The sequence below is a fragment of the Oncorhynchus kisutch genome, linkage group LG21, assembly GCF_002021735.2.
Source record: "Oncorhynchus kisutch isolate 150728-3 linkage group LG21, Okis_V2, whole genome shotgun sequence".
NCBI classification, from domain to species: Eukaryota; Metazoa; Chordata; class Actinopteri; order Salmoniformes; family Salmonidae; genus Oncorhynchus; species Oncorhynchus kisutch.
The window spans coordinates 41474584-41497167 of record NC_034194.2 but is presented as its reverse complement, the minus strand read 5'-3'; the positions used below and the strand labels follow the sequence as shown (position 1 = coordinate 41497167).

General features: G+C 42.6%; 2 protein-coding genes across 9 annotated transcripts in view; one reads left to right on the top strand and one right to left on the bottom strand.

The window, feature by feature from the left end:
- The window catches only part of abcd4 (ATP-binding cassette, sub-family D (ALD), member 4), a 27756-nt gene that overhangs the window by 1777 nt on the left and 3395 nt on the right, over positions 1 to 22584 (bottom strand). Inside the window, exons 1-12 of one of the 6 annotated variants that reach the window (XM_031800325.1) lie at positions 17127 to 17779; positions 16564 to 16685; positions 13974 to 14101; positions 12400 to 12539; positions 12024 to 12140; positions 10186 to 10311; positions 9954 to 10004; positions 9761 to 9855; positions 9404 to 9525; positions 6366 to 6457; positions 6026 to 6115; positions 5520 to 5665 (exon numbers count right to left, since the gene is read on the bottom strand). In XM_031800325.1, the coding sequence (XP_031656185.1) occupies positions 5520 to 5665; positions 6026 to 6115; positions 6366 to 6457; positions 9404 to 9525; positions 9761 to 9855; positions 9954 to 10004; positions 10186 to 10311; positions 12024 to 12140; positions 12400 to 12539; positions 13974 to 14101; positions 16564 to 16685; positions 17127 to 17167 (1270 nt within the window). In that variant the 5' untranslated portion in view covers positions 17168 to 17779. Of the gene's footprint in view, positions 1 to 5519; positions 5666 to 6025; positions 6116 to 6365; positions 6458 to 9403; positions 9526 to 9760; positions 9856 to 9953; positions 10005 to 10185; positions 10312 to 12023; positions 12141 to 12399; positions 12540 to 13973; positions 14102 to 16563; positions 16686 to 17126; positions 17780 to 22584 lie in introns of those variants that run through there. The other 5 variants (XM_031800324.1, XM_031800323.1, XM_031800326.1 and 2 more) reach the window with 5 other exon arrangements.
- adgrg11 (adhesion G protein-coupled receptor G11) overlaps positions 20117 to 22584 on the top strand; it is a 24906-nt gene continuing 22438 nt past the window's right edge. For 2 of the 3 annotated variants that reach the window (XM_031800317.1, XM_031800315.1), the window contains exons 1-5: positions 20117 to 20217; positions 20632 to 20706; positions 21691 to 21795; positions 22117 to 22191; positions 22309 to 22473. In XM_031800317.1, coding sequence (XP_031656177.1) covers positions 20646 to 20706; positions 21691 to 21795; positions 22117 to 22191; positions 22309 to 22473 — 406 coding nt within the window. In that variant the 5' untranslated portion in view covers positions 20117 to 20217; positions 20632 to 20645. Of the gene's footprint in view, positions 20218 to 20598; positions 20707 to 21690; positions 21796 to 22116; positions 22192 to 22308; positions 22474 to 22584 lie in introns of those variants that run through there. The other variant, XM_031800316.1, reaches the window with a different exon arrangement.

Sequence of the window (22584 nt, the reverse complement as noted above, 5' to 3'; positions counted from 1 at the left end):
TCTACTTACCTCTATATTATACCTGTCTACTCCTACCTGTATATTATACCTGTCTACTCCTACCTGTATATTATACCAGTCTACTCCTACCTGTATATTATACCAGTCTACTCCTACCTGTATATTATACCAGTCTACTCCTACCTGTATATTATACCAGTCTACCCCTACCTGTATATTATACCAGTCTACCCTACCTGTATATTATACCTGTCTACCCCTACCTGTATATTATACCTGTCTACCCCTACCTGTATATTATACCTGTCTACCCCTACCTGTATATTATACCGTCTACCTCTACCTGTATATTATACCAGTCTACCCCTACCTGCATATTATACCTGTCTACCCCTACCTGTATATTATACCTGTCTACCCCTACCTGTATATTATACCTGTCTACCCCTACCTGTATATTATACCTGTCTACCCCTACCTGTATATTATACCCTGTCTACCCCTACCTGTATATTATAATATACCCGTCTACCCCTACCTGTATATATAATATACCCGTCTACCCCTACCTGTATATTATACCAGTCTACCCCTACCTGTATATTATACCAGTCTACCCCTACCTGTATATTATACCAGTCTACTCCTACCTGTATATTATACCAGTCTACTCCTACCTGTATATTATACCAGTCTACTCCTACCTGTATATTATACCAGTCTACTCCTACCTGTATATTATACCAGTCTACTCCTACCTGTATATTATACCAGTCTACTCCTACCTGTATATTATACCAGTCTACTCCTACCTGTATATTATACCAGTCTACTCCTACCTGTATATTATACCAGTCTACTCCTACCTGTATATTATACCAGTCTACTCCTACCTGTATATTATACCAGTCTACTCCTACCTGTATATTATACCAGTCTACTCCTACCTGTATATTATACCAGTCTACTCCTACCTGTATATTATACCAGTCTACTCCTACCTGTATATTATACCAGTCTACTCCTACCTGTATATTATACCAGTCTACTCCTACCTGTATATTATACCAGTCTACTCCCTACCTGTATATTATACCAGTCTACTCCTACCTGTATATTATACCAGTCTAACCCTACCTGTATATTATACCAGTCTTCCCCTACCTGTATATTATACCAGTCTACCCCTACCTGTATATTATACCTGTCTACCCCTACCTGTATATTATACCTGTCTACCCCTACCTGTATATTATACCTGTCTACCCCTACCTGTATATTATACCTGTCTACCCCTACCTGTATATTATACCTGTCTACCCCTACCTGTATATTATACCTGTCTACCCCTACCTGTATATTATACCTGTCTACCCCTACCTGTAATTATACCTGTCTCCCCCTACCTGTATATTATAATATACCCGTCTACCCCTACCTGGTATATTATACCTGTCAACCCCTCCCTGTATATTATAATATACCGTCTACCCCTACCTGTATATTATACCTGTCTACCCTACCTGTATATTATACCTGTCTACCCCTACCTGTATATTATACCTGTCTACCCCTACCTGTATATTATACCTGTCTACCCCTACCTGTATATTATACCTGTCTTCCCCTACCTGTATATTATACCTGTCTACCCCTACCTGTATATTATACCTGTCTACCCCTACCTGTATATTATACCTGTCTACCCCTACCTGTATATTATACCTGTCTACCCCTACCTGTATATTATACCTGTCTACCCCTACCTGTATATTATACCTGTCTACCCCTACCTGTATATTATACCTGTCTACCCCTACCTGTATATTATACCTGTCTCCCCCTACCTGTATATTATAATATACCCGTCTACCCCTACCTGTATATTATACCAGTCTACCCCTACCTGTATATTATACCAGTCTACTCCTACCTGTATTTTATACCAGTCTACTCCTACCTGTATATTATAATATACCAGTCTACTCCTACCTGTATATTATACCAGTCTACTCCTACCTGTATATTATACCAGTCTACTCCTACCTGTATATTATACCAGTCTACTCCTACCTGTATATTATACCAGTCTACTCCTACCTGTATATTATACCAGTCTACTCCTACCTGTATATTATACCAGTCTACTCCTACCTGTATATTATACCAGTCTACTCCTACCTGTATATTATACCAGTCTACTCCTACCTGTATATTATACCAGTCTACTCCTACCTGTATATTATACCAGTCTACTCCTACCTGTATATTATACCAGTCTACTCCTACCTGTATATATACCAGTCTAACCCTACCTGTATATTATACCAGTCTTCCCTACCTGTATATTATACCTGTCTACCCCTACCTGTATATTATATCTGTCTACTCCTACCTGTATATTATACCCGTCTACCCCTACCTGTATATTATACCTGTCTACCCCTACCTGTATATTATAATATACCCGTCTACCCCTACCTGTATATTATACCAGTCTACCCCTACCTGTATATTATACCAGTCTACTCCTACCTGTATATTATAATATACCAGTCTTTTCCTACCTGTATGTTATACCAGTCTACTCCTACTGTATATTATAATATACCAGTCTTTTCCTACCTGTATGTTATACCAGTCTACTCCTACCTGTATATTATACCAGTCTACTCCTACCTGTATATTATACCAGTCTACTCCTACCTGTATATTATACCAGTCTACTCCTACCTGTATATTATACCAGTCTACTCCTACCTGTATATTATACAGTCTACTCCTACCTGTATATTATACCAGTCTACTCCTACATGTATATTATACCAGTCTTCCCCTACCTGTATATTATACCAGTCTTCCCCTACCTGTATATTATACCAGTCTTCCCCTACCTGTATATTATACCAGTCTTCCCCTACCTGTATATTATACCTGTCTACCCCTACCTGTATATTATACCTGTCTACTCCTACCTGTATATTATACCAGGCTACTCCTACCTGTATATTATACCAGTCTACTCCTACCTGTATATGATACCAGTCTACTCCTACCCTGTACATTATACCAGTCTACTCCTACCTGTATATTATACCTGTCTACCCTACCTGTATATTATACCTGTCTACCCCTACCTGTATATTATACCTGTCTACCCCTACTGTATATTATACCTGTCTACCCCTACCTGTATATTATACCTGTCTACCCCTACCTGTATATTATACCGTCTACCCCTACCTGTATCTATAATATACCGTCTATCCCTACCTGTATATTATAATATACCGTCTACCCCTAACCTGTATATTATAATATACCCCGTCTACCCCTACTGTATATCCTATACCAGTCTACCCTACCTGTATATTATACCAGTCTATCCTACCTGTATTTTATACCAGTCTACTCCTACCTGTATATTATAAATATACCAGTCTACTCCTACCTGTATATTATACCAGTCTACTCCTACCTGTATATTATACCAGTCTACTCCTACCTGTATATTATACCAGTCTACTCCTACCTGTATATTATACCAGTCTACTCCTACCTGTATATTATACCAGTCTACTCCTACCTGTATATTATACCAGTCTACTCCTACCTGTATATTATACCAGTCTACTCCTACCTGTATATTATACCAGTCTACTCCTACCTGTATATTATACCAGTCTACTCCTACCTGTATATTATACCAGTCTACTCCTACCTGTATATTATACCAGTCTAACCCTACCTGTATATTATACCAGTCTTCCCCTACCTGTATATTATACCTGTCTACCCCTACCTGTATATTATATCTGTCTACTCCTACCTGTATATTATACCCGTCTACCCCTACCTGTATATTATACCCGTCTACCCCTACCTGTATATTATAATATACCCGTCTACCCCTACCTGTATATTATAATATACCCGTCTACCCCTACCTGTATATTATACCAGTCTACTCCTACCTGTATATTATACCAGTCTAACTCTAACCTGTATATTATACCAGTCTACCCCTCCATGATATATTATACCAGTCCTATCCTCCTACCTGTATATTATAATATACCAGTCTTTCCTACCTGTAATGTTATACCTGTCTACCTACCTCTATACTATACAAGTCTACTCCTACCTGTATTATTATAGCCAGTCTACTCCTACCTGTAATTATACCCAGTCTACTCCTACCTGTATATTATACCAGGTCTACTCCTACCTGTATATTATACCCAGTCTACTCCTACCTGTATATTATACCAGTCTACTCCTACCTGTATATATACCAGTCTACTCCTAACCTGTATATTATACCAGCTCTACTCCTACCTGTATATTATACCAGTCTAACCCTACCTGTATATTATACCAGTCTTCCCCTACCCTGTATATTAATACCAGTCTTCCCACTACCTGTATATTATACCAGTCTTCCCTACCTGTATATTATACCAGTCTTCCCCTACCTGTATATTATACCTGTCTACTCCTACCTGTATATTATACCAGTCTACTCCTACCTGTATATTATACCAGTCTACTCCTACCTGTATATGATACCAGTCTACTCCTACCTGTATATTATACCAGTCTACTCCTACCTGTACATTATACCAGTCTACTCCTACCTGTATATTATACCAGTCTACTCCTACCTGTATATTATACCAGTCTACTCCTACCTGTATATTATACCAGTCTACTCCTACCTGTATATTATACCAGTCTACTCCTACCTGTATATTATACCAGTCTACTCCTACCTGTATATTATACCAGTCTACTCCTACCTGTATATTATACCAGTCTACTCCTACCTGTATATTATACCAGTCTACTCCTACCTGTATTATACCAGTCTACTCCTACCTGTATGTTATACCAGTCTACTCCTACCTGCATATTATACCAGTCTACTCCTACCTGTATATTATACCTGTCTACCCCTACCTGTATATTATAATATACCTGTCTACCCCTACCTGTATATTATAATATACCTGTCTACCCCTACCTGTATATTATAATATACCTGTCTACCCCTACCTGTATATTATACCAGTCTACCCCCTCCCTGTATATTATATTATACCTGTCTACCCCTCCCTGTATATTATATTATACCTGTCTACCCCTCCCTGTATATTATATTATACCTGTCTACCCCTCCCTGTATATTATATTATACCTGTCTACCCCTCCCTGTATATTATAATATACCTGTCTACCCCTACCTGTATATTATAATATACCTGTCTACCCCTACCTGTATATTATAATATACCTGTCTACCCCTACCTGTATATTATACCAGTCTACCCCTACCTGTATATTATACCAGTCTACCCCTACCTGTATATTATACCTGTCTACCCCTACCTGTATATTATACCAGTCTACCCCTACCTGTATATTATACCAGTCTACTCCTACCTGTATATTATACCAGTCTACCCCTACCTGTATATTATACCAGTCTACCCCTACCTGTATATTATAATATACCTGTCTACCCCTACCTGTATATTATATTATACCTGTCTACCTACCTGTATTTCCCACCACCAGCAGATTGGAGCCCTGGCTGATCTTGATACTCAGCTCTTCAACCAGCAGCTGCTCAGAGAAGGGACTCTTGTAGGACACACAGTCCAGGATGAAGGCTGTATCTACTGGACCACTGTGGACCTTGTCACTGGATGGAGAGGGGAGGTGAAGAGGAGGAAGCAGTTAGCCTAGTGGTTAGCAGGTAGCCTAGTGGTTAGCAGGTAGCCTAGTGGTTAGCAGGTAGCCTAGTGGTTAGCAGGTAGCCTAGTGGTTAGCAGGTAGCCTAGTGGTTAGCAGGTAGCCTAACATAGGAGAGGGGAGAAAATCTTTAGCCATGTTCCTTTCAGCGTTCTCCGCTTTGTGATTGCACTCGTAATCCTACCTTCAAAACTCATTCCTGTTCTCTGAGTACTCTGGAGCATGGAAGCTTAACGGAACATACTGCAGCCTGTTAGAGTACTCTGGAGCATGGAAGCCTGCTTAACGAAACATACTGCTGTTGTTTTACCTGTCAAAGTCGTAGGAATCTCCTGATGCAGGGTCGTAGTCACAACGTGTCCTCAAGATATCATCCATTACTTCCCTCAGCTCTCCTATCCTGCCCACAACACACACAGCATGACAATAAGCTTCTGGGTGTTACTACACACACACCACAACACACACAGCATGACAATAAGCTTCTGGGTGTTACTACACACACACCACAACACACACAGCATGACAATAAGCTTCTGGGTGTTACTACACACCACACCACAACACACACAGCATGACAATAAGCTTCTGGGTGTTACTACACACCACACACACACACACACACGGTTGATCAGTATGCGTAATGTTACCTGTGGGTGTATCCAGCCACGTCTGACAGAGTGGTGGACAGGTCTATTAGCTGACTGAAGCAGCTTATCAAGTAGATACATACAAAGGCATTCTGAGAGAGAGAAAGAGAGAGAGAGAAAGAGAGAGAGAGAGGGGTGAGAGCAGAGAGAGGTGAGAGAGAGCAGAGAGCGGTGAGAGAGAGCAGAGAGAGGTGAGAGAGAGCAGAGAGAGGTGAGAGAGAGCAGAGAGAGGTGAGAGAGAGCAGAGAGAGAGAGAGAGCAGAGAGAGAGAGAGAGAGCAGAGAGGGCGAGAGAGAGAGAGAGAGAGAGAGAGCAGAGAGGGCGAGAGAGAGAGAGATTTGTGACTGTGTGTGGTCAGGCACTGCCAGGCAGAATAAGAGAAAGTATTGACGGTCCCCGTATATAAAGGTCCCCTAGTTCAGGATCTCTATGAACCTGTAAACTTGCTGTTCTCTTCCTCTCCAAGACAGGACATTACATAGTGACTTAGAGACAACCTTTTTAATGTATAGCATATGGTATATACTGCCACCCAGAGGATAGAGGCGGTAATGACAGTAATGAGGGCATGGAAGACAACAAGTAAACTGTGGAGAGAGAGAGGGGTAAAAACAGTGGCCTACCTTACTGATGAGGACACTGTCCCCTGGACTACTGTACCTTACTGATGAGGACACTGTCCCCTGGACTACTGTACCTTACTGATGAGGACACTGTCCCCTGGACTACTGTACCTTACTGATGAGGACACTGTCCCCTGGACTACTGTACCTTACTGATGAGGACACTGTCCCCTGGACTACTGTACCTTACTGATGAGGACACTGTCCCCTGAACTACTGTACCTTACTGATGAGGACACTGTCCCCTGGACTACTGTACCTTACTGATGAGGACACTGTCCCCTGGACTACTGTACCTTACTGATGAGGACACTGTCCCCTGGACTACTGTACCTTACTGATGAGGACACTGTCCCCTGAACTACTGTACCTTACTGATGAGGACACTGTCCCCTGAACTACTGTACCTTACTGATGAGGACACTGTCCCCTGGACTACTGTACCTTACTGATGAGGACACTGTCCCCTGGACTACTGTACCTTACTGATGAGGACACTGTCCCCTGAACTACTGTACCTTACTGATGAGGACACTGTCCCCTGAACTACTGTACCTTACTGATGAGGACACTGTCCCCTGGACTACTGTACCTTACTGATGAGGACACTGTCCCCTGAGCTACTGTACCTTACTGATGAGGACACTGTCCCCTGAACTACTGTACCTTACTGATGGGGACACTGTCCCCTGGACTACTGTACCTTACTGATGGGGACACTGTCCCCTGGACTACTGTACCTTACTGATGAGGACACTGAGCTCCACCTGGACTACTGTACCTTACTGATGAGGACACTGAGCTCCACCTGAACTACTGTACCTTACCGATGAGGACACTGTCCCCTGGACTACTGTACCTTACTGATGAGGACACTGAGCTCCACCTGAACTACTGTACCTTACTGATGAGGACACTGTCCCCTGGACTACTGTACCGTACTGATGAGGACACTGTCCCCTGGACTACTGTACCTTACTGATGGGGACACTGTCCCCTGGACTACTGTACCTTACTGATGAGGACACTGAGCTCCACCTGGACTACTGTACCTTACTGATGAGGACACTGAGCTCCACCTGAACTACTGTACCTTACCGATGAGGACACTGTCCCCTGGACTACTGTACCTTACTGATGAGGACACTGAGCTCCACCTGAACTACTGTACCTTACTGATGAGGACACTGTCCCCTGGACTACTGTACCGTACTGATGAGGACACTGTCCCCTGGACTACTGTACCTTACTGATGAGGACACTGAACTCCACCTGGACTACTGTACCTTACTGATGAGGACACTGAGCTCCACCTGGACTACTGTACCTTACTGATGAGGACACTGTCCCCTGGACTACTGTACCTTACTGATGAGGACACTGTCCCCTGGACTACTGTACCTTACTGATGAGGACACTGTCCCCTGGACTACTGTACCTTACTGATGAGGACACTGTCCCCTGAACTACTGTACCTTACTGATGAGGACACTGTCCCCTGGACTACTGTACCTTACTGATGGGGACACTGTCCCCTGGACTACTGTACCTTACTGATGGGGACACTGTCCCCTGAACTACTGTACCTTACTGATGAGGACACTGAGCTCCACCTGGACTACTGTACCTTACTGATGAGGACACTGAGCTCCACCTGAACTACTGTACCTTACCGATGAGGACACTGTCCCCTGGACTACTGTACCTTACTGATGAGGACACTGAGCTCCACCTGAACTACTGTACCTTACTGATGAGGACACTGTCCCCTGGACTACTGTACCGTACTGATGAGGACACTGTCCCCTGGACTACTGTACCTTACTGATGAGGACACTGGACTCCACCTGGACTACTGTACCTTACTGATGAGGACACTGAACTCCACCTGGACTACTGTACCTTACTGATGAGGACACTGAGCTCCACCTGGACTACTGTACCTTACTGATGAGGACACCGAGCTCCACCTGGACTACTGTACCTTACTGATGAGGACACTGTCCCCTGGACTACTGTACCTTACTGATGAGGACACTGAGCTCCACCTGAACTACTGTACCTTACTGATGAGGACACTGTCCCCTGGACTACTGTACCTTACTGATGAGGACACTGTTCCCTGGACTACTGTACCTTACTGATGAGGACACTGAGCTCCACCTGGACTACTGTACCTTACTGATGAGGACACTGAGCTCCACCTGGACTACTGTACCTTACTGATGAGGACACTGTCCCCTGGACTACTGTACCTTACTGATGAGGACACTGAGCTCCACCTGGACTACTGTACCTTACTGATGAGGACACGGAGCTCCACCTGGACTACTGTACCTTACTGATGAGGACACTGTCCCCTGGACTACTGTACCTTACTGATGAGGGCACTGAGCTCCACCTGGACTACTGTACCTTACTGATGAGGGCACTGAGCTCCCCTGGACTGAGGTTGTTATAAACACCCGAAAAGATGGGGATGGAGATAATGATGTAGCTGAGGATACCACCCAGGTAGTCAAAGGTGTTCACTCCAACTGAGAGAGGAGAGGACAGCAGAGGAGAGAGCAGGAGGTGGGCGGGAGAGGAAGAGAATCAGGAGGAGGAGGAGAAAAGAGAGGAGAGGAGGGTTGTTTAGATCCTACCATTTGCATTAGGACAATTCTAGAGGTCTCAATTTCAGATGAACGGAGAATTATTATTATTATTTATTTTTTTAAGACAATCAATCAGACGTACGTGTGTGTGTGGTGTGTGTGTGTGTGTCCTTACTGTACAGCCAGAGTTCTTTGTTCATCAGACTCTTCTGGCAGCGCAGCAGCGTCTGCAGTCTCCTGTCTGTCCTCATGTGTTCCACTTTGCCAGCTCTGTATTCAGGTTAAACAGCACAGACCACTACGTCTTAATGCATAAACACAAGACGGACAAATCATATCACGGTCCAACCCCCATGGGGCTGACTGACCTGTAGAAAGCGGCAGACTCTGCGTTGGACCGGATTTGCATGTGCTTGAACCTGGAAGTAAAAACCCAAAGTCACTTCATTGGTCACCTCACTTTAAAAAAAAATTCACGTGAAAGTACAGCCTATCATGTCCCATATCCTACCTACGTATCTATAATATTACCAGGTAACACAATTGGCAGGATGTTTGTCAATTACATACAAACTAAGGGTGTACATATCATTCCTGTACCTGAAGTCTCCCTCCAGTTTCTCCTGTTCAAACAGAGTCGACACAATTGGCCCCATGAGGATTTTATTGGTGATAGTTCCCACTATGAAGTAGCCAAAGATACTAACAGGACCGATCCAGCCAGTGCTACAGGGATGGAGGAGGGGGGGGGGGGAGATGGAGAGGGGATAAGGGTGAAGAGATGGAGAGGGGGATAAGGGTGAAGAGATGGAGAGGGGGATAAGAGGGGGAGGAGATGGAGAGGAGATGGAGAGGGGGATAAGAGGGGGAGGAGATGGAGAGGGGGATAAGATGGAGAGGGGGATAAGAGGGGGAGGAGATGGAGAGGGGGAGGAGATGGAGAGGGGGAGGAGATGGAGAGGGGGAGGAGATGGAGAGGGGGATAAGATGAAGAGGGGGATAAGATGGAGAGGGGGATAAGGGAGAAGAGATGGAGAGGGGGATAAGATGGAGAGGGGGATAAGAGGGGGAGGAGATGGAGAGGGGGATGAGATGGAGATAAGATGGAGAGGGGGATAAGAGGGGGAGGAGATGGAGAGGGGGAGGAGATGGAGAGGGGGAGGAGATGGAGAGGGGGAGGAGATGGAGAGGAGAGGGGGATAAGAGGGGGAGGAGATGGAGAAGAGGGGGATAAGAGGGGGAGGAGATGGAGAAGAGAGGGGGATAAGAGGGGGAGGAGATGGAGGGGATACGAGGGGGAGGAGGATAAGAGGGGGAGGAGATGGAGAGGGGGATAAGAGGGGGAGGAGATGGAGAGGGGGAGGAGATGGAGAAGAGAGGGGGATACGAGGGGGAGGAGGATAAGAGGGGGAGGAGATGGAGAGGGGGATAAGATGGAGAGGGGGATAAGATGGAGAGGGGATAAGAGGGGGAAGAGACATGAGTGAGGGATAGAAAAATGCAAACATCTCTTTTTTTTGTCAGCTGTTGCTTTCCATGCTAACCACATATCAATGGTAGTCCTATTCCATGTCATGTCCATGCAAATGTCTTCAATCAGACTGGCGCGTATACTCACCTATGAGGTACTGCCATATAGGGTGTATAATGCATTCAGACCAGTAGTAATATTGGCAGGTGTAGAAGACCAGGGTACTAACCTGTAGTAATATTGGTAGGTGTAGTAGACCAGGGTACTAACCTGTAGTAATATTGGCAGGTGTAGTAGACCAGGGTACTAACCTGTAGTAAAATTGGTAGGTGTAGTAGACCAGGGTACTTACCTGTAGAAACATTGGTAGGTGTAGTAGACCAGGGTACTAACCTGTAGTAACATTGGTAGGTGTAGTAGACCAGGGTACTAACCTGTAGAAGCATTGGTAGGTGTAGTAGACCAGGGTACTAACCTGTAGAAACATTGGTAGTTGTAGTAGACCAGGGTACTAACCTGTAGAAACATTGATAGGTGTAGTAGACCAGGGTACTAACCTGTAGAAACATTGTTAGGTGTAATAGACCAGGGTACTAACCTGTAGAAACATTGGCAGGTGTAGTAGACCACGGTACTAACCTGTAGAAGCATTGGTAGGTGTAGTAGACCAGGGTACTAACCTGTAGAAACATTGGTAGTTGTAGTAGACCAGGGTACTAACCTGTAGAAACATTGATAGGTGTAGTAGACCAGGGTACTAACCTGTAGAAACATTGGTAGGTGTAGTAGACCAGGGTACTAACCTGTAGAAACATTGTTAGGTGTAGTAGACCAGGGTACTAACCTGTAGAAACATTGGTAGGTGTAGTAGACCAGGGTACTAACCTGTAGTAACATTGGTAGGTGTAGTAGACCAGGGTACTAACCTGTAGAAACATTGGTAGGTGTAGTAGACCAGGGTACTAACCTGTAGAAACATTGGTAGGTGTAGTAGACCAAGGTGAATGGAGAGATGATCAATCTGCTGACCATGGTGCTCATCTGTTTACATAACCTCTCTGTGTCCTGACTGATTCGCTGGTCTCTGGAAACACACACATATTTCAATCGGACACACGCACGGACACGCACGGACACACGCACGCACACACACACACACGGACACGCACGGACACACACAGACACACACGCACGCACACACACGCACACACACGCACACACGCACACACACTTCAAATCTGTAAATTGTCAAATGAGTGAGAGAGGAGAGGTTGAGGCTATGTCAGTGTGTGTGTGTGTGTATGTGTGTGTGTGTGTGTGTATGTGTGTGTGTGCACGCGTACGGGTTATCAATGTCCTCTCTGAGCACGTTGAGTGTGTAGTAAACGTTCCCCTGGAAGTAAGCTCTGTGTAGACTCTCTGTTAAAGACTTCCTCCAACTCACAGACATCAGACTGCAGATATACTGGTCCACACTCTTCAACTAGGGGAGAGAGAAAAATATATATTTAACCTGTATTCAAATTGGTTGGGTGAATTTCAAGAAAATAAGTCAAAATCTTCACATTCAGAAAATAGCTGATTTTGTAACTTATGAAGTTCAGTCCAGCTGAGTTAACACAATTTCTCCCTTGATACCCAATTCCTGAATGACAACTACACCTAGATTACGCAACGACGAGTGCACTTTCAGGTCAGGTCCTATAACACCCAGTGAGTGGTTGGAATGACCTCATAAAAAACAGTCACACAACAGTCAGTGAAGTGTATTTGCTGACATTGTAGTCAGTCCCTTTCAGCATGGACCCCAGCTAACAATTCTAAGGTGTTAGAACGTTTTTGTAATGTTCTCCTGATGTGTGAGGGTCCAGTGTTCCGTTAGTTAGGGAAAAATTCTATGTATGTTAAGTGAAAATCGCCGGAGAACCTATTGAGCATGTTTTGGCGTTAGGAGTTAGGAGAACAATTCCCTCAATGTCAAACAAAACAAAACCTATAAAACGTGGTTACCGTGTTCTCAGAATATTCTATATTAAATATTCTGGACACGTTTCATGGGATGTTACAAGAACGTCCATGTGTCCAGTTTTCTGTGGGTTTTCAGGTCGAGGATTCCATCAACGTCCCACCAAACATACACAGAAAATAGTTGCCGTGTTCTCAGAGAATAATACATTCATGTTCTAGACACGTTTCATTGGTTAGAGCGTTGGACTAGTAACCGAAAGGTTGCAAGTTCGAATCCCCGAGCTGACAAGGTACAACTCTGTCGTTCTGCCCCTGAACAGGCAGTTAACCCACTGTTCCTAGACCAGTTAAACTAATGTTCCTAGGCCGTCATTGAAAATAAGAATGTGTTCTTAACTGACTTGCCTGGTTAAATAAAGGTTAAATAAATAAAACAAAACATTGCAAGAACACTTCCGTGTCCAAGGACGTTTAAAACATGGGACGTTCTGTCATCGTCCCCTGAAGGTTTTTGACTTGTTCCGGTGACGTCCCTAAAGACATTTTTAGGACGTCGCCTAATGGTCCTCATGAGACATTTTCTTTCAGATTTAGTTTTTATTACACATCACCCCTTCTTACTGTTGCCAAGTCCATTTAGGCCCTGATTGGTGAACCACTGATCCATTCACAGCTCTTTGTCTGTTCTGTTAGACATTAAGGGGAATGGTCTCTTGGAAACATCACTGTCCTTGCACATCACTGCAACATTTCTATGAAAACGTTAGGCAACATTCTCTAAATGTTGTGGGAACGTTTGTTGTTAGCTGGGGTAAAACGTGACGGTTATGGAGTGAGAATAAAAAGTTATCAAATTAAAAATGGTTTCAGGTTGACCACACTGGTGAAGTTGGCAACTGGTCAACGTGCTTGAGAACTAGTGATTTGATTTGATTAGTGAACTACTCACTGTGGAGTTGAGCAGTATAAGCAGGAAGGCCAACCCTGCGAGGTTCTTGAACGCACCATAGTCCTTGTCAGACAGGGCCTCATAGAACTGACTGGGGATGACTCCCACTTGGTAAATGATCATCTGTTCTGAGGAGAGGGAAGACGAGTCGGCAAACTGTTAGTGTTGCCTCTCAAATGGCAACCTATTCCCTTCATAGTGCACTACTTTTGATGAGAGCCAATGGGGACCGTAGGTGACATGGTCAAAAGCAATGCACTATAAAGGGAATTTGGGATGCACACTTAGACGCGTGGGCTTGTAAAACAAAAGAAACAAGTGCAGCGTATATCTTGAAGAGTTAAGGCTTTAGTTAGTCCCATAACTTTACACAACAACAACAACAAAAATCTCAGGTTTTCCAGAAATATTTGGTACCTTCTGATTCCGGGAATATTCCAACTAGGATTTTTTTGTTTTTGTTTTTTTTTTAAACGGGGGAATTTTATTTGAAAGTTATGAAGATTTTGCAACCCTAGCTGCAGCCTTGCATTGTGCCTGTGTGATTGATTCATAGATTATTTTGTATTTTTTAAAGTTACGTAGTGAACAATACAATAGTCATCAATAGTCTTACAAACATACCCTTTCCTCTAATCTGATATCAAGAGCACTAAAGCTCCTGACAGCCATCAGTCAATACAGAGAAGTTGACCTAAATACCTGACTGAGATGTCTTTCAGTTCACCCCAATACGTCTCCATTTATCTAGTAAGCAGACAACTACAAGAATGTGCCCTATCGTCACTTCTCTTACCAACCCCACATTTATCTAGTAAGCAGACAACTATAAGAATGTGCCCTATCGTCACTTCTCTTACCAACCCCACATTTATCTAGTAGGCAGACAACTATAAGAATGTGCCCTATCGTCACTTCTCTTGCCAACCCCACATTTATCTAGTAGGCAGACAACTACAAGAATGTGCCCTATCGTCACTTCTCTTACCAACCCCACATTTATCTAGTAGGCAGACAACTATAAGAATGTGCCCTATCGTCACTTCTCTTACCAACCCCACATTTATCTAGTAGGCAGACAACTACAAGAATGTGCCCTATCGTCACTTCTCTTACCAACCCCACATTTATCTAGTAGGCAGACAACTACAAGAATGTGCCCTATCGTCACTTCTCTTACCAACCCCACATTTATCTAGTAGGCAGACAACTACAAGAATGTGCCCTATCGTCACTTCTCTTGCCAACCCCACATTTATCTAGTAGGCAGACAACTACAAGAATGTGCCCTATCGTCACTTCTCTTACCAACCCCACATTTATCTAGTAGGCAGACAACTACAAGAATGTGCCCTATCGTCACTTCTCTTACCAACCCCACATTTATCTAGTAGGCAGACAACTACAAGAATGTGCCCTATCGTCACTTCTCTTACCAACCCCACATTTATCTAGTAGGCAGACAACTACAAGAATGTGCCCTATCGTCACTTCTCTTGCCAACCCCACATTTATCTAGTAGGCAGACAACTACAAGAATGTGCCCTATCGTCACTTCTCTTGCCAACCCCACATTTATCTAGTAGGCAGACAACTACAAGAATGTGCCCTATCGTCACTTCTCTTGCCAACCACACATTTATCTAGTAGGCAGACAACTACAAGAATGTGCCCTATCGTCACTTCTCTTGCCAACCCCACATTTATCTAGTAGGCAGACAACTACAAGAATGTGCCCTATCGTCACTTCTCTTGCCAACCCCACATTTATCTTGTAAGCAGACAACTACAAGAATGTGCCCTATCGTCACTTCTCTTGCCAACCCCACATTTATCTAGTAAGCAGACAACTATAAGAATGTGCCCTATCGTCACTTCTCTTACCAACCCCACATTTATCTAGTAAGCAGACAACTATAAGAATGTGCCCTATCGTCACTTCTCTTACCAACCCCACATTTATCTAGTAGGCAGACAACTACAAGAATGTGCCCTATCGTCACTTCTCTTACCAACCCCACATTTATCTAGTAGGCAGACAACTACAAGAATGTGCCCTATCGTCACTTCTCTTGCCAACCCCACATTTATCTAGTAAGCAGACAACTACAAGAATGTGCCCTATCGTCACTTCTCTTACCAACCCCACATTTATCTAGTAAGCAGACAACTACAAGAATGTGCCCTATCGTCACTTCTCTTGCCAACCCCACATTTATCTAGTAAGCAGACAACTACAAGAATGTGCCCTATCGTCACTTCTCTTACCAACCCCACATTTATCTAGTAAGCAGACAACTACAAGAATGTGCCCTATCGTCACTTCTCTTGCCAACCCCACATTTATTGATCTCTCCAACACTTGTTTGATCACTGATCACTTTATTGGAGTACTCTGTTTACCTCAACCCCCCATATGAATAAGGCACAGTCTTATTTTATAAGTTAAGACGGAGCCTATCTTTTCCCATTTATTTGTGAACATAAAGTGACCCGGAAGCTGACCATACCTGTGAGTGTGACATAAAGTGACCCGGAAGCTGACCATACCTGTGAGTGTGACATAAAGTGACCCGGAAGCTGACCTTACCTGTGAGTGTGACTCCCACCAACGTCCCCAACATCAGTACGTTCTGACTGGACCATGATGGGAAGAGAACCCTCTGGATGCTGCAGAATCTCTGGACAAAACGCCAGTCTAGTTTGGGCCTTCTGGGTCACACACACACACACACACACACACACACACACACACACACACACACACACACACACACACACACACACACACACATTATTTGTGGGTCCTGTCATACTAGCACCATACCAGCTACCCATCTCAAAACACCTTGACTGGGCAAACTGGCAGCTAATAGTAGGCTATTGCGTTAGCTAGCTGAACATGAACATTTCTGCTCATGACAAGGCATGACCACAGGTCCAGACGTAATAGATTAGTTATGTACATTATGGAGCATGCTATTGAAATATATATCAATATTCTACTGTCAATGTCGATGCACTAAAATAGTCAATTTAAGCAAAAGAGAAAAACATCAAGCCAACACAAACCCACCCACCTGCACCCAGCGGATGCATTAGGACCAATTAATCACCTGTCATGAAGCTGAGCTAATGATTAAAAACACTTACCTTTTCATCCCTTTGCCACTCGCCCTTGCAAGTGGTGGCATCTGCACAGTATTATCCAAAGAAAATCACAGTGGGCTATTTTCTGACTTGTATAAACTAACTGGAGATATCAGTGGAGTGATTTCACAACTAGTCCCTGTGATAGTCACAGTAAGACCACGACAAAAGGTTTAAAAAATATATATATATGTATATATAATAACCAGGAAGCAAGCTGCTAAAAATGTCACTGTGAAGTTGGTTTATAACTGACCCAAGATAAGCCACAGCCTCTCGTTTCCGATGGTAGAAATCGAATCATAGTGGGAGGGGCCAAGTACCGGGATAGCTAGATCCTATTGGTGCGTTCGAGCATTACTTAGCATATTTCCGTTAGGGAACGCCTACTATGTGAAAGGCACGTGTGCAATAACGCAATTCGCCCTTTCACACCTTGTAAACAACGCAGTTTAAAAAAAAAAACTTTGGCAAAGGGTAATGTCTACAAAAACTTAGTCCACTCTGTTCGTAAAATATTCTAGTTTTTATAACAGAAAATTGTATTGAGATAAAGTGTTTCATCGATGACAAAATTAGCAAAATATCGGATAAAACCCATCTCGCTCCATCTTCTCCCACTAACGGCCGCCGGGCTTCCTCACATGATCGAATTTGTGACGTTTGGAAATGCCAACCGGATGCTTCAGATTTATACATCCGGTGAAACATCTGACTCATTGTTCTATATGTGACTTTACTTTACGGCCGTCAAAAACAAATGAACCATTATTGTTTGTCTTGGTTGTCACCCGATGTGTTAGTTCACTAGCTACAGTAGCTAGACTTGTGGGCAAAGATCTTCTTCAGAGTGTGGAAGTCTTACTTTGTTTACATTTAGGGGAAAACGGTAGAAGAAGAATGCATGAGGTTCAACTGTTCTAAAATGCACGCTTCCATCTAGTGGACAACTTGAATCAACACAATTTGTTCTTTGGTGACTGTGATAATGTGTATAATACTGTATAGTATGATCATATATTTGAAGAGATTCATCTTATTATTTGTAAAAAAAATATAAAAAAATTAATAATAGTTTTTTTTTTTTAAATCACTTGTAGTTGATGGACTTGGCAGAAGAGAAGATAATATGTAGCACTCCATCCGTGCACCTTTCCAGAGAGAGCCGTCAACCCTAGAGATGTCGTATGGCCTGTTCTTGCCTGTTCTATCTGGTTTTCCTTTAAATGTGAACGGTGTAACGAGGAAATATCTTGTACACAGTGTTTAGCCAGAGAGCAGCGTACTGTATTCAGGTGACAGAAGCAGAAGGCCTCCCCCTGTTTCACTGTCACTATATCGTTTGTGATTAAACTCCTGTAAAAATAATAATAGCTTATATAAAATGTCTGTGTATAGGCCCTAATGTACAATATGTCTCCCCTTCCATTGACAAATGTATGCACTTCTGCTATGGCTACATTCATTTGAATATTCTAAACACAGGCTTGGCTGTTTGGATGTAATGTGGAGCCACCAGAGCTTACTGCGTTTATACATTTCCCCCACCAACCAATAAACTGTCTTCAAATGGTTTTCAAACATTTGTTATTTAATCGACATATATTGTGTCAGAAATGTATATCGTAATAGTGTTGCATAAGGTTAATTAAGAGGAATTAAGAAAGAAAAAAAAACTAATATGAAATTGTGACAATTCGGGTAGGCTATCCCTCATTGAGCACAGATGTCAGTTCAACGTCTAGTTTCGATTGACATTTGGTTGAGTTGTCAACTAATGTGAATTCAACAAAAAATGTCACCGTATCATTGGATTTAGGTAAACAAAATGTGTGGGAAAAAATACTGAATTCCCTTATGTTGAAGACTTTTTTTTTCTTCTTTCAAATAAAATTATATTTTCCACATTGATTCAGCATCATCACATTGATTCAGCATCATCACATTGATTCAGCATCATCACATTGATTCAGCATCATCACATTGATTCAGCATCATCACATTGATTCAGCATCATCACATTGATTCAACATCATCACATTGATTCAGCATCATCACATTGATTCAACATCATCACATTGATTCAACATCATCACATTGATTCAGCATCATCACATTGATTCAGCATCATCACATTGATTCAGCATCATCACATTGATTCAGCATCATCACATTGATTCAGCATCATCACATTGATTCAACATCATCACATTGATTCAGCATCATCACATTGAGCTAGGATTTGGTCTGCCTTATGAATGGACAGGGGGCAGTTTATCAAGGATCTGGTCTGCCTAATGAATGGATTGGAGGGGGGGGGGCTGATCCTACTCTAGGAGGCTTCATAGACACATGTCCTGGAATAGACTTCAAGCCTAGCCTGTAATTTTATTTAACTAGGCAAGTCAGTTAAGAACAAATTCTTATTTACAATGATGGCTTACCGGGGAACAGTGGGGTTAACTGCCTTGTTCAGGGGCAGAACGACAGATTTTTACCATGTCAGCTCGGGGATTCGATCCAGCAACATTTCGTTAACTGGCCCAACGCTCTAACCACTAGACTACCTGCCGATCACATTAATATGCTTATTCATGTAAAAACCAACAGCAGAATTATAACGCTGGTACAGGTTTGTCCTGCTTTACCAAATGATGCAGTGTACAATACACTGTATAACTCATTATTTGATCAGACATCAAGTACGTCCCAAAATGGTATCCCTGTATAGTGCACTACATATGACCAGAACCCTATGAGCTCTGGTTGAAAGTAGTGCTCTATAAAGGGAACAGGGGGCTATTTGGGATGCCTCCATAGTCTTCTCCATGTTTTTTTTTGTATCCTTTGCATAATGACCGACAAAACAAAGAAGTGCCTGTTGGCTTGTGCACTGACCACAGAGTTTTGCAAGGGAAATGTGACCCTCCGGCTTGGCATGCAAACTCACCGCTAAGTTTAGATGTACATTTTCACGTGGGCATCATCGTTGAGGATCAGTCAGAGAACATCGTTTTCATTCTTTGACGGTTCAGCAGAACGCGTGCCGCTTTTTTCCGTGACCGTGGCTATAGGTGTTAACACCAAGAAACGGGTGAGGCTCCTATTACTTTGATTAGTATATCTGTTATCTACATCTGACTGTATATCTGAATTCAGCATAACGTGGCATCATGGGGCAGCATTGTTTGTAACATGCTATATTTTGTGGGGGATTATTGTGCCATCAAAAAATGCAAACATGGTAATATTTTGTGTCCATTACCAAATGTAATCATTTTTAGTAAATAACAATTGAGGGTAAAAAGTTCAGAACTCTGAAAAATCACTGAAAGGTTTTGATGGGAACGTCTAGACAACGGCCCACAGTAACGTCCAGTCAATGTGCACGAGATTTATGCTAATGTATAATAACTGTTCACTTTTAAATGTTGTACTGAACTACGAATTAGATTTTTGCATCTGAACACTTGAGTGTTACCACATCCAAGGTTTTTTTTTGTTGTAGCCGACACAAACACCATGGAGTTGAAGAGTTGGGTGGCTTTGGGTTCCCTGGTCATTCTTCTCTGGAATTCTACATGTGAGTAGAAGACTAACTTAGAAAACTAAGGAAACTAACTTCGCTTACTCACCATAAATGTACTGTAGGTGTCATGTGTATTACTATCAGGGTTGGGGTCAGTTCAAATTAAAGTCACTCAATCCAAGAAGTGATTTGAATTTAACATTTTAAAACTGGAACAACTTTTGAAATAAATAGCTTCTCTTGAGTTGTTAATGAATTCAATTTTGATTTCATTTTTTGTTGTTGACTAAATTCAATTCGAATTGACCCCAAACCTGATTACTGTATTACAATATCAAAGATATCTTTTGGCCTTCCTTTCAATGGGAAAGCAATCCAACAAGATCATGCATTGCAATTAATACAACAGCTGTGACACAATAAAAAAGGTTCTATCTAGAACCTATAAAGGGGTTTTCAATTGTTTTTTCAGGAACCCAAAAGAGTATGTATTTTAGGAAGCCCTTTTTACTTTACAGCAGTTGTCACCAAGTGCTTTACAGAAATCCAGTCTAACACCCCCAAAGAGCAAACAATGCAGATGTAGAAGCACTGTGGTTAGGAAAAACTCCCTAGAAAGGCAGGAACCTAGGAAGAAACCTAGAGAGGAACCAGGCTCTGAGGGGTGGCCAGTCCTCTTCTGGCTGTGCTGGGTGGAGATTATAAGAGTACATGGCCATTAAGGCCAGATTGTTCTTCAAGATGTTCATAGATGACCAACAGGATCAGATAATAATCACAGTGGTTGTAGAGGGTGAAACAGGTCAGCACCACAGGAGTAAATGTCAGTTGGCTTTTCATAGACAAACATTCAGAGGTGGAGACAGGAGATGGAGGGAGAGAAAGAGATTGCTTTGTAAACATGTTTCCCATGCCAATAAAGCCCATTGAATTGATTTGAGATAGAGTTCTCCACAATGTCCTCCCATGGGGAACCCTTTTGGAATTATTATTTTTTGTGTATTTGTGTTTCTGTGTCTTATGTTTTCTGATTTACAGGCGCAGGAAATAATGAACAATCATGTGACATGAATTGTCTGAATAAGGATAAAAATATTTTGATAGTTGACGCTGGCTTCACAGGTACCCTGAAACAATGTTGTGGTGAGTTTCATTACAGCTTGCGATTTATGAGATATATTTAGATTGATAGGAGGCAGGAATGATTTACAATGATACTGAAAACCATATGTGAAATATGGAAAAACTTCAGTTTGGTCGACCTGCAGTGGCGGGCAAGCCTGGTCTTTCCAGATTTATTTGTTGTATAGCCAATTTCTATTACCCTGTTCGGAATTAACCGATTAGACGATGCTCAACTTCGGGTGTCCAGCCAATCCATAGACGTCCGATGTTGTGTCCCAAGCCTAGTATTAACCATAGACTAACTTTGACCAAACTATCATCTCCCTTCTTCACCAATAGGAAATGCATCTAAAACAGACATATTTCAAATGACGTGCAGTGTTTCATTCAACACTAATGGTATTAGCTTTCAGGGTGAGTATGACTCCACGTGCCATGTACAGTTTTGCATACTGCTTATTACATACCAACATATTTACATCTCATGTGTCTAAAATTACTTTTTCACTTTTTGTTTACTTGGGTTGTTAGAAGACTGCAAGAATGTGGACTTTTTTGTGCGGGAAGTAAATACATCTCATCTCCTGTACACGTCAAAGAAGTTCGTGAACAAACAAACAAATGGATTGTTTGTGTGTGTGATGGTTGGACAGAATTGCAGGGAGACACTGGACTCACTCAGGGCAAACATTACAGGTTGAAGATGCAGTCTTTCCCTATTCATGATGCAAATGTTTTGTAACACAGGGAACATCACCTTATTCTTCTTCTTCTTGTCAAAATAATAGCAAGTGCACTTTGTTACAG